General features: G+C 42.4%; 1 protein-coding gene across 1 annotated transcript in view; it reads left to right on the top strand.

The window, feature by feature from the left end:
• rab3b (RAB3B, member RAS oncogene family) overlaps positions 1-9,957 on the top strand; it is an 18,473-nt gene extending 8,516 nt beyond the window's left edge. Inside the window, exons 3-5 of the mRNA XM_030433260.1 lie at positions 1,193-1,311; positions 1,393-1,517; positions 3,864-9,957. Coding sequence (XP_030289120.1) covers positions 1,193-1,311; positions 1,393-1,517; positions 3,864-4,048 — 429 coding nt within the window. The 3' untranslated portion in view covers positions 4,049-9,957. The remainder of the gene's footprint in view (positions 1-1,192; positions 1,312-1,392; positions 1,518-3,863) is intronic.
• Positions 9,958-11,840: the final 1,883 nt, after the last annotated feature.

Raw genomic sequence — 11,840 nt, 5'->3', positions numbered from 1 at the left:
TATTATTAATAGTATTATGATTATAAAGAAGTGCAATGAAAGACCGCCCGACCTGCTGGTCCGTCAGAACCTTTTTAGCCTCCTTCCTGCAGAATAAGCAGAGACGGGCCGTGATGTGTGGAGTCGGCTAATGAACAGACTGATGATGAAGATGAAGAGGTGAAAGGTGTTAAAGTGTAGACTGAGCTGCAGCGTGAAGTTCAGCACATCGCTGTGTGTTACTGCAGGTGAGAACAGGTGTGTGTGTGTGTGTGTGTGTGTGTGTGTGTGTGCTTCTACATTTATGTTTCATGCAGTAAACCGACGCTGTGAAACAACTCGATGAAGGAGCCGGTCTGACTTCCAGCATCATCGACGCTTCGTCTCCATGGAAACAACAATTGCAGTAACAGCCAAATCAATCGTCTGGGGTTTGATTCTGGTTCTGACGCCAGAATATAACAGATGATATTCCGGCTTAGTGTGTTGGGATGTGGACTCATCGCTGCTTACTGTAACCACGACACAGGGTCCAACAGTTCAGACAGAACACCGGATGGCCATGTTTGGTCCATCCGAGAGCACAACACAAACGTCCTGACAGATTTCCATGATATGAGTCACGTCAGGCTGTCTGAGGGACGTGGGCACGTTTGAGCACATGCAACCAGAGAAGCATCGTTCCAGTTTGAGGAACCGGGTGACGAGTTTAGTGCCTCTGCTGTCAGAGTTTCATCAGCGATGGTGGTTGTTTCGTGTTCACCTCCAGGCAGGAGAGCAACTACAATCCAAACACCAGCAGCAAAAGGCAGATAACAAAACAAAAGCAAAACACCAGAAATAAAGCAGGAAGTTGATGGGAAGATGAGAAAGGAACACGAAGACAAAACAGAACAGATGAACTGGACCAAGAGAGGAGTGAAGACGAGGGCGAGAATACACGAAGAGGTGATTAACTGAAAGATAATAAACAGGAAGTTAATCCCTGAAGTGAGAAGTCAGAATCTCTGAGCTCTGCTCCCGTCTGTAAACCTCTCCGGGTCAGAGCAGAACCTGATGAGACTCCAGGTGTTTATTCCTCCAGCAGGTCTGGATCTGCACCGACTGAGGGCCGATGATCAGCTGTTCAGTGATCCAGAGCTACAGTATGAGTTTGATTACTGTGTGACGCAGACGTGTGATTGGCTGATTGGCTGATTGTCTTTGTTTCCAGGACACGGCGGGACAGGAGCGTTACCGCACCATCACCACGGCCTACTACCGTGGCGCCATGGGCTTCATCCTCATGTACGACATCACCAACGAGGAGTCCTTCAACGCCGTCCAGGACTGGTGCGTCACTACTCAGAAGCATGTGTGTGTGTTTGTTTCAAATTACAGGTTTCAAATAAAGCTTTTAAAATGTGCTTTCAGGGCCACTCAGATTAAGACGTACTCGTGGGACAACGCCCAGGTGATCATGGTGGGCAACAAGTGCGACATGGATGAGGAGAGAATCGTTCCTCCGGAGAAAGGGAAACACCTCGCCGACCAGTTAGGTGAGACATGCTGATAAATACTCTTCAGCTCAGGTTTCAGGTGTTAACACAACTCTGACATGACGACCACAGAGAGCTTCATGTTACCACAACATCTGATATTCCAGCTCAGACACAAGTGGACACACGGCTGCTCGTTTATCATCTGCGGTCATCGATTTACAGAAAGTAAAGAACTGCTGAAGATCTTCTGTTTTCAGTATCTAGTGACTACTACGCTGCAAACTTTAACTTTATGATTGCTTCAGTTGTTCAGGTGTGAAAAACAAACACCTTCTGAGGTCAGAAAATAATTTAATGCTCGGTTTTCTGCTCTGTTCGCCCTCCGAGCCCAAATGTCTCACTCCACCTGTGTACGTCAGAGGATAATGCATCATAGTTATGAGTGAAGCACCTCTGCTGTGTTTAAATAAACACCTGGCGAATATCTAACACCTGGTCACCGTATCAAAAACTGTAGATTAGATTATTTATCAGTCACGGTCAGTTTAGTTGTGGTATTATAACATCCAGATCTGTTACGATCCTCAATCAGAAGCTCTAGTCCATCATTTGTTTTATAAATAAGTAATGAAACACAAAATCCTCCATCAGCCAGATTGATAACCTGAGGAACTGAGAGTGGAGAGATGGGTGGATGGTTTGTCCGTTCATCATGATGCTCAGTGTGTAGAAGCTTTTCTTCATCGAAGGTCGAAAGACGTAGACATGTTGGCTTCTAGTCTGCTTGTACAAGAATCTCCCATAGACTGCAACAGAACTGGTGCCAAACTCTGGCACCACTGCAGAGTTCGATGACATCATGTCCCTGACGGACGCCTTTATGTCTGTGTTAGCATTTCAGCATCCATCAGATTAGACAGCACATTCCTGAGTTCCTCCTTTCGGACACACAGAGTTAAATTTCAAACAGAAAGTCGTTCGTGTTCAAAGCGCGAGGACGTCTCTGTGGACGGGATCTAAAGGACAAGCGGAGCAGCCGGTTCACAGCAAACAGGAGCTCACTGCAGCTGTAATTATTCCTGAGGTGGAGGTGAAGCATTAAGAGTTTATGAGCGGGATGAAAATCACCTCAGCTCACTGAGACACCATCACACAGCTCCACCTGTGTCTGCTTCTGTTGGAGGCTGCAGAGTGAAACATGTTTCTGTGCACCCCTGCAGCTCCGTCTCCAGGCTGTAAGTCAGGTGTGGTTTTAATCTATTTGAGCGTCTTAAGGTTTGTTTGCTGTATTCACACTTTTCTTCCCACTTCACAAATATCTTCTGTGAGCCGGTGTCCACGAGGCTGACGGAGGTGTGAGCTCAGGCTGACGCAGATAAAAACAAAAACCTCCAACGTCTTTAAAATACTTCACTCACTTTGTGTTTATTCACTTTTTCATGATAAAAATGTGACGTCATCGCTCGTCTGCAGCTTCTCACAGCACACTTGATTTTCTAACTTTTTCACTCAGAGATGTTTGCTGATGTGAAACAGCTCCCAGCAGAGAAGTGAAAACCAGTATTTAACATGATTAGTTCAAACACCTCGCTGGCCTCGAGCTCCCGGCCACACAAATTAAGGTATTTAGATATTCTTCTACAAACAGCCCGAGGTCACGTCACTCTCTCCTGGATTCACCTGCTCGACAGCTGCTGCTTCTCACAGCACTGATCAATAATCATCATTAATAAATGCTAAACTGATTAAAGTTAATTCAACTTCAGTTAATAGAAGGTACAAATATCTGCATCGATGCGGCTGGTGAAATGTTTTAACGTGAAAAAAGATTAAAGATTCAAGTTTATAAATCATTTTCTGTCAATGGACGAATTGACTAATCAACTAATTTTGTCTGCTTATCACATTTTATAAACTCTCGGATGGATTTTCTTCTGAGGTGTCAACAGTCCAAACAGTCTGTCCTCCAGTAGAAGTTAATATACTTGTGTACAAACAGACTCTGGTAAAAGTAGAAGTACTGATTCAGCTTGTTTACTCCAGTAAAGTAATAGATTACAGGCTCTGACATGTACTCAGAGTATCAGAGTAAAAAGTCTCCCTCTGAAGGACATTTGTGGTCAAAGCTAACTGAAGCTCACGTCATATTAATAGAATTCAAAGACTATTAAAGTTAAAGGTAGAATCAGTAGGATTTGTCCCAGCTGTTCCTGAACGCACCACAAAGACAGTTGATTGTTGAGTCTCATTCCCAGGACGTCAAATAGACACATGTTGGGTTGGTAAAGCGTCCCGAGCAGCAACAAAGAGAGAAAATCAGAAACTCTCTGCAGATACGAGACACTAACACGCCTTTTCTCCACATTCCATATCAACGACTCAACTCTTCTGTTTCTCCCGCAGGCTTCGAGTACTACGAGGCGAGCGCCAAGGAAAACATCAATGTGCGGCAGGTCTTCGAGCGCCTGGTTGACATCATCTGCGTGAAGATGTCGGAGCGCGTGGACGTGGAGGCGCCGGCGGCTCCCGGTACCAAGACCGCCAAACTGACCGACAAGCCCGCCCAGCTACCTCAGAAGTGCTGCTGATCGTTGGTCGACCTTCATCCCTCCGCTGTCGCCTCGTTCACCTTCCCCCCCAAATCTCTCGAGAAAAAGAAAAAAACAGATTAACTATCGTAACATTCCTCAACACTCTCTCTGCTTCAGTCCATGTTTGTGAGCAGTAATAATCACTACGCCTACTACGGTTTATGCTAACTAACGTTTATATAGCCAGTTTCATTCCCGTCCTGTCCCCAAGTGTCCACAGTTGGTCCTCACGTAGACGGAGGAGAAAGGCTGGCAGTGCACTCCAGACAAAATTATATTTGGCGCTTTTGAATCAGTCGGAGAGCCGCTGTTGATTTCACTGATGGAAGGAAATGCTAACGTGCTAACTAAGCTAGGTGGAAGAATTAAGGTTAATGAGGAAGTGAGACAGCACATCAACAGATTGTTAGCTTATCACTGTAGCTAACACGTTCTATTGGTTTTATACTGGTTCTATGAGCTGGCTTGTTAGCTTAGGTCGCTAACAGGACAATAAGTGTGTTTATTTAATTTGAGGAACGGTTTATATAAAAGTAGATCTCAGCTAATTAGCCACGTTAGCTTCCTTTGTTTTGACGTCTTTGTGCAGAAGCGTGAAGATGTTTCCTGATGGTCATCGGTGCAAATTCGTGAATCAGATTCAATGATTTGTTTGAATTAATCTGATCCCCTGATCGCAGCAATCCTAATAAAATAAACTGACGTTGGAGTGAACGTTCACTCGTATAAATACCGGTGTGACCGAGCTTTAAAGCAGGAATCACACGTCTGCAAAGAGCTGTGACAGATGTAAAAGTCTGTGAGCAGGTTGATGAAACATCTTGTTGAAAAGCAGATTCAAAATAGACAAATGAACAGATGTGGATGAAAGGTTCAGTACAACACGCACTGGTAGGGTCACATGACGTCCACAGAACATACTGAGCCTCACAGCAAGAAGGTCCTGGGTTCAAATCCCAGCTGGAGATTCTCTGTGGAGTGATGTTTCCCCCAAAACTTGTGTGGGTTTCCTCCGCCACCGTCACAACATGTTTGTGAGGTTGGTTTTGTGGTCAGTCTTGTACTGATTCTGCAGGAGGCATTAAACAAAGAGAACCAGTTTTATTAGATCGAGTGAAATGAGGTAAATAAAGATCATTCTCGAGTCACCAGAAACAAATATTCCCAGAAGAAGAATCGTGTCAGATGAAATGGCTGCAGAATCAGAATCTTTGTCCATCGCTTTGAGTTCATCAGAGAAAAGGACAAAAACATCACAGTCAAGTGCGACCTGCAGATTTTGGTCCACCTTTAGCACAATATGATGAATCAGTAACACATTACTCCACAGAGAGCCTGATATTGAAAGTAACTAAATACTTCCAAATGAAAGTAACTAACACATCACGCTGGCTGAGACTCGCCGGTGTGTGTTGCTCTTTCCGTGCAGACTAAAAACTAAAATGTGTGAAGCTTAATCCAGAGACGGCTGCAGATAGAGTCCACAAAACTGAAAAAACAAGACGCCAAATGTATATTTTGTTGAGAGTGTGCTGCTGGTAGAGCAGGAAGTAGGAAGTAGGAAGCAGGAAGCAGGAAGCAGGAAGCAGGGTCCACAGGTAAGCACAGCACTGCCTCTCCTCTCAAAGTGTAGCACAACGACGAAACACCACCGCTGCTCATGTCCACAAGTTTACAGGCCACAACATCCGACAGGCTGCTTCTCCAGTAGATAGTCTCCTATACGACACGCCTCCAGCCCTCGTACTGTTTCTGGCCTTACTTAGTGCTGTTTGTGGCTCGAAAGACGCTTCAGGGCTTCACCACTGATGCACAACTCCCAGCAGGGCTGCAGCCAGAATCCCTCGAGTCCAAGACTTGAACGGGTCGAGTCCCAAAAACAATCTGGTGATTCTCTGAAGAGTTTTTAAACTAAACTTAAGATGTTAATGAAACGGATCGATGAACAGAACAACACTGGAACGATCAGAACACTTTCCTTCACAAACTTTAGTAACTTTAACACTTTAATGACTAAAACAGAAAACGATAATGTCTTCTTATGATTATGAATTCTGCATCATTACCAGGATTGCTTTCATATCTCAGAATTATGAGATGAATGACTGTATGAGATAACGAGATACAGATCATGTAATTACCAGATGCTAAACAGGAGACATGAGTGATAATTACATGAAAACGTCTCTGAGAATCAGTGAGCTGCTCTGAAACATGACTGATGGATGAATGATGCTCTTCTTTTGGCCACAGTCTTTATTTCCTGCGGCCTCGTTTTCAGCTCTGTTCAGGTTAGTCAGTCAGCGTCGTGTCGAACAGGCTGATCAACTCGTCTCCTTCTCACTGCTCACGTCTTAAAAGTATAGATACATGCAGGACACGTCCTTCAGTCTGCACGAGAGGCTAAGTTTATAAGAAACCTGTTCGCTGTCTCGTTTGGAAGAACAGGGAGTTTCTCAGATCCACTGCAGCAGCTGCAGCGCGCCTCGCTGTGTCTCAGTCAGCTTATGACCTGACAGGAAGTGTCAAAATATCTGCTGTTGTGCCGGCTGCTGGTCGTTCTTCTGTCAGACTGGCGCTGTGTCGCAGGCAGGGAAGGAAGGAAGGAAGGAAGGAGGGAAGGATGGAAGGAAGGAATGAAGGAAGGAAGGAAAGATTACTGAAGCTGGAGCTGAGAAGTGACTCAAAGTCAAATCCATTCCAAGATATTTCCTCCGCTGTGGGAGCGATGTGCTGACAGTATATAACCACTGTGACCCAGACTGTAATTAATGTAAGAGAGAATTTATTATCTTTAAGTTTAATTATACACATTTTAATCCTCACACAGGAGACTAACAGGTAGAGTCTCCGTGTAGACTGGAGTTCATGTTGAGGATGATGTTGGATCGTCATAGTAACAAGCTGCTGGTGACTTAAAAACACAGTGATCGTCTGTAAACAGGTGAACCAGGACACACACCTGCATCATTACAGTTATTACACCTGCATCATTACAGTTATTACACCTGCATCATTACAGTTATTACACCTGCATCATTACAGTTATTACACCTGCATCATTACGGTTATTACACCTGCATCATTACAGTTATTACACCTGCATCATTACGGTTATTACACCTGCATCATTACGGTTATTACACCTGCATCATTACAGTTATTACACCTGCATCATTACAGTTATTACACCTGCATCATTACAGTTATTACACCTGCATCATTACAGTTATTACACCTGCATCATTACAGTTATTACACCTGCATCATTACAGTTATTACACCTGCATCATTACAGTTATACACCTGCATCATTACAGTTATTACACCTGCATCATTACAGTTATTACACCTGCATCATTACAGTTATACACCTGCATCATTACAGTTATACCACACTGCATCATTACAGTTATTACACCTGCATCATTACGGTTATTACACCTGCATCATTACGGTTATTACACCTGCATCGTTACAGTTATTACACCTGCATCGTTACAGTTATTACACCTGCATCATTACAGTGACCACACTTGCATCATTACAGTTATTACACCTGCATCGTTACGGTTATTACACCTGCATCATTACAGTTATTACACCTGCATCATTACAGTTATTACACCTGCATCATTACAGTTATTACACCTGCATCATTACAGTGACCACAGGTGTCGCCAGATCAGTCCTTTAAAATCTTAGATATAGAAAGAAACTGAACAAACATCATGAACAGAGTGAAGAAACGACAGTGATGACATCAGAGACGTGTCTGTTCTGTGTTACAGAGGTATCTACTGAAGCTAGCATGCTAACAGCTAGCCTCTGTAGCTCAGAGGTGACAGTCTGACAGCCTGGAGGTTTAAGAGCAGCCATAATTCTAATAAGTCAACAAAATAAATTCAAAATAAATAATTCTGACTCCTATTTTCATTATAAACAGAAAAATAAAACCGTCCACGGTCTTAAACTCTGAAAGTGAGACTGACGTCACCTCTGTTCTGTCTCCTCTGTCTCCACGCTGACCTCCGGCTCTCAGAAGCTCAGGTTGATGATAAATCAGCGTATGTGTTGCACATTTAATAATCACAAATATCAGAAGCTGGTATTTGACGGCAGTTCTGACCATCTGCAGCCGGCCGTGCTGTCGTGCTGACAGGCTGAGAGGACGAGCTGTCGTTCTGTTGCTACGCTGTCAGTCGACACAATGGAAGCACTCAGAACGAGGCGTCGGTCTGTGAGACGAGCTGCCGAAACTGACAGCGACAACGTTCTGCATGTTCAACAGAATCACGCTTTAAAACATCAGAACATCACTCGGGTTCATCTCCTGGTTTACTCTCAGAACTCGTTCCCCTCGAGTGCTGAAGACGTGTTCTCAGCTCTGCATCTCGATTCAGAGTCAATTAAAAGTGGAAATAAAGGACAGATTAATCGATCATGACAGCAGGTGTTGGGTGAGGCCCTGCTGTCGGTCTGATGAGCACTTTAGTTTGAAGCATACTGAGGAAAAATAGACGACTAACACAAAGTCTGATTATAGAAACACAGCAGTGGAGATGAAGCTGCAGCTGCCGAGACAAAACCTTCAAACTGCAGATAAAACTAAATAAGAATCAGAAGGAGACGAACAGGTGAACAGATGAAGGACTGACATAAAGATGTTTACAGTTTTTCAGCCTTTTCCCTGTAAACTTCAGCAACTTAAAGGAGCAGTGCAACCAAAAAGTAAAACCCAGTCATCACCTCCTGCCTCCTTATGACGAACGTCTCAAAACATTTCACAAAACATTTCTGCTGTTTTACTGTGAAGCTCCAGAAACGTTCTGTGGACGACGAGACTTCACCGGACTTTAAATCATCAGGAGGAGGAGATGAACTGGACCTGAACTTTGTGAAGGAGTTCTGCTGATCCAGTTCCAAACATGTGTGTTATTTACCCCCAAAATATTCACAAGATCGTCAGGATCAGAAACGTTAAATTGTTGAACATTCTCAGACTTTCTGATTCGTTCTTGCTCGCATTGTTTCATTGAGTTCAGACTCCAAACTTGACATAAACAGAACAAACACAGACCTGAGACCAGATCAGATCAGATCAGATCCCCTGCAGACTGCCAGAGACTCGACCCCAGACTGCCGCTGAGCTGCAGCCCTGCTTCACGGTGGCCGACAGTCTCATCGCCACATCGAGGTGTTTTATACTCACACATGTGAGCGGAGCCGGTTCTCTCCTTCCCCTTCAGCAGGTGTAGTCACGTAGCCGTCATGTTCGCAGTGTTTCCTACATGAACGTGTGTGTGTGTGTGTGTGTGTGCGTGTGTGTGTGATTATCATGATATTTATTGCGTGTTCAGTTGTGAGGGTTTTTGTGTTTGTGTACAGTATCTTTGACGGAAAGTGTGATATTTTGATAATGTCATGTCAGCTGAGATACAGGTACGAGTGTGTGTATATGAAAGACTTCAAGGAAAAAAAGGGAAGACGAGGAGAACAAAAACTTTAACGTGCATTTATTATTAAATATTACGAAGATAGAAAATAAAGATATTCTGCCAAATTGTTCAATATCTCCCACAGCGCACGTTTCCGTGTGTCCTCCCCAACATGTGTCTTCAGATGGATGGAAACATACAATAATATTGACATTGTCTTCATATGATTATTTTTTAAGTGAATTTGTAAATGATAGAATTAGAACTTATAATGGTTGTTGAGTATGAATTTATTTTTATGCTGTGTATACCATGGACAAATTATATAGAGAGTTTATGTAAACTTGTCGTCTTACAGTTCACTCCTGTTCCGGGAGAAGCACAAAGTGATTGTACAAATTATTGTGAATGTTTGTATATTATAGATGCAATTTAGTATAATAAAAATCACAATCTTTAATCATAAAACATTGTCTCACACTGCTTTATTTAGATAAGCTGAACTGTGCAGGACGCGTTCATCCGGACGACATACAGCAAAGAAATGATGACACAAGTGTGACCACATGTGAGCCGAGAGAGAAGATCAATAATGTCTAATATCTATAATGATATAAAGCAAAATTAAAGAATGAACATATTTGGATATGTGAGATGTTGGAGCCCTGTCAATACCCACAATTATAGTTTTAACCTCAACATTCTTAAAGTTTAACCGTTTCTGTTTTTAAATTCTGATATAAGTCACAAGACTGCAGAAGGAAAGTAAACGGATAAATAAACAAATATACAAATAATCAAAAAAATACTCATGAATAAAAAATCAAATAACTGAAAAATTATGCATATATATGTATATATAGAGATAAACACAAATAATTACACCTACAGGCATAAATACACATATACATGTGCAAAGCAGACAAATCAATTATAATAAATTTCAATAACTTCCAGGAGCCTAAAGAAGAGAAACCTGTTAGCACTGACCTGAGAGGAGCTGAAGCTGATGTTTTCTAGTCTAAAGCATCAGTCTGACTGAGGAGAGGTTGTTATATCAATTAAAACATGTCAGCTGACTCTGAACAATATGTTTGATCTTCTCCAGTATGATAAAGAACAATGTGTCTCTAGTCCATCGTGTAAATGTTGGAGGATTGCAACGTTTCCATCTGACTACAACTTGTCTGCTGGACACCAGCGAGGCTTTAAAGCTAAATGTTGTGTCACTACATCACAAACGTCTGATGGTTGTTTCATCAGCATCGTTAGAAACCACATCAGAGGTTCTGATCACGGTGGTCTCACATGGAGTCTGTATTCAAAGTGAACTGGGACAGATTCTGGTCCAGTGCATCAGAACAGTTTCATACATACAGTAGATTCATTCATTCTCTTGATCATTCTGTAAGAGAATTTAGGTCGTCATGCTTTCTATCTTTAATAAAGAAACTTTGTCGACTGTCTTTCTCTGCTCAGACGATGTGACGTCACTGACTGAGTCTCAGAGTGCAGCTGCACTTTGTCACCGCTGTAAACAAGATATCCACAACCAAGTTCTCTTCTTGTTCTCTTCAGTTATTAACTCGCTTGACAGCAGTTATAAGACCAGTTTTAGGTGAATGAATCTGTAGGAAAGTGGTGAAAAATTTTCCAGCTGTATACAAACAGTGACATGAAGAGGGGCAAGAGTTTGACCTCTCTGGATCGATCATGATGTATTAACTCACAGAAACTTTTTAATTTACATTTCACTCAGGCTGACAATAAATAATAATAAAGAACTACCCCTTGAGGGGATAATTCAATTTAAATATACTTCTTGGAGGAGGAAAAACTGAAGGTGTGAAAGGAGCTCAGTGACTTTTGATCCTCAAAATTTCCCTCAAATAGAAACAACAAGTGAATCTCAACACAGCAGACAGTTGAGTCCAGACCAGAATCAGACTGACCTGAGTGCCCCGAGCTGCTGTTACCTATCAGTCAGGAGCCAGTCTCCTCACCTGCAACAGGTGATCTGAATCTGATCTGCAATCAGTCCAGAGGGATTTTAAAATCAGTCAGAATAATAAGAAAAGCAAGTACTTCACAATGGGACGGCTACATACGTAATTTTAGCAACGTAAGACATTGAAAGACTGAAAAACTTTTATTTCATCTGCACATCTGAATAAAATCTGTTTCGATGAACTGTGTTAGATTTAAAGTAAAAGCATCAAAAGAATGTTTGACATTGTTTGATTTATTTAGGATTTTTTGGGGGCACTAAATCTCTATTTCAGTCTGTTTCTGCGAACTTTAATGATTTAAAGATTTATTTGGTCATTTTGTTATTAAAAACAATTAGTTTT

This window comes from Sparus aurata, chromosome 11, assembly GCF_900880675.1.
Source record: "Sparus aurata chromosome 11, fSpaAur1.1, whole genome shotgun sequence".
Lineage (NCBI taxonomy): Eukaryota > Metazoa > Chordata > Actinopteri > Spariformes > Sparidae > Sparus > Sparus aurata.
This window is presented reverse-complemented; position numbering and strand designations above follow the sequence as displayed.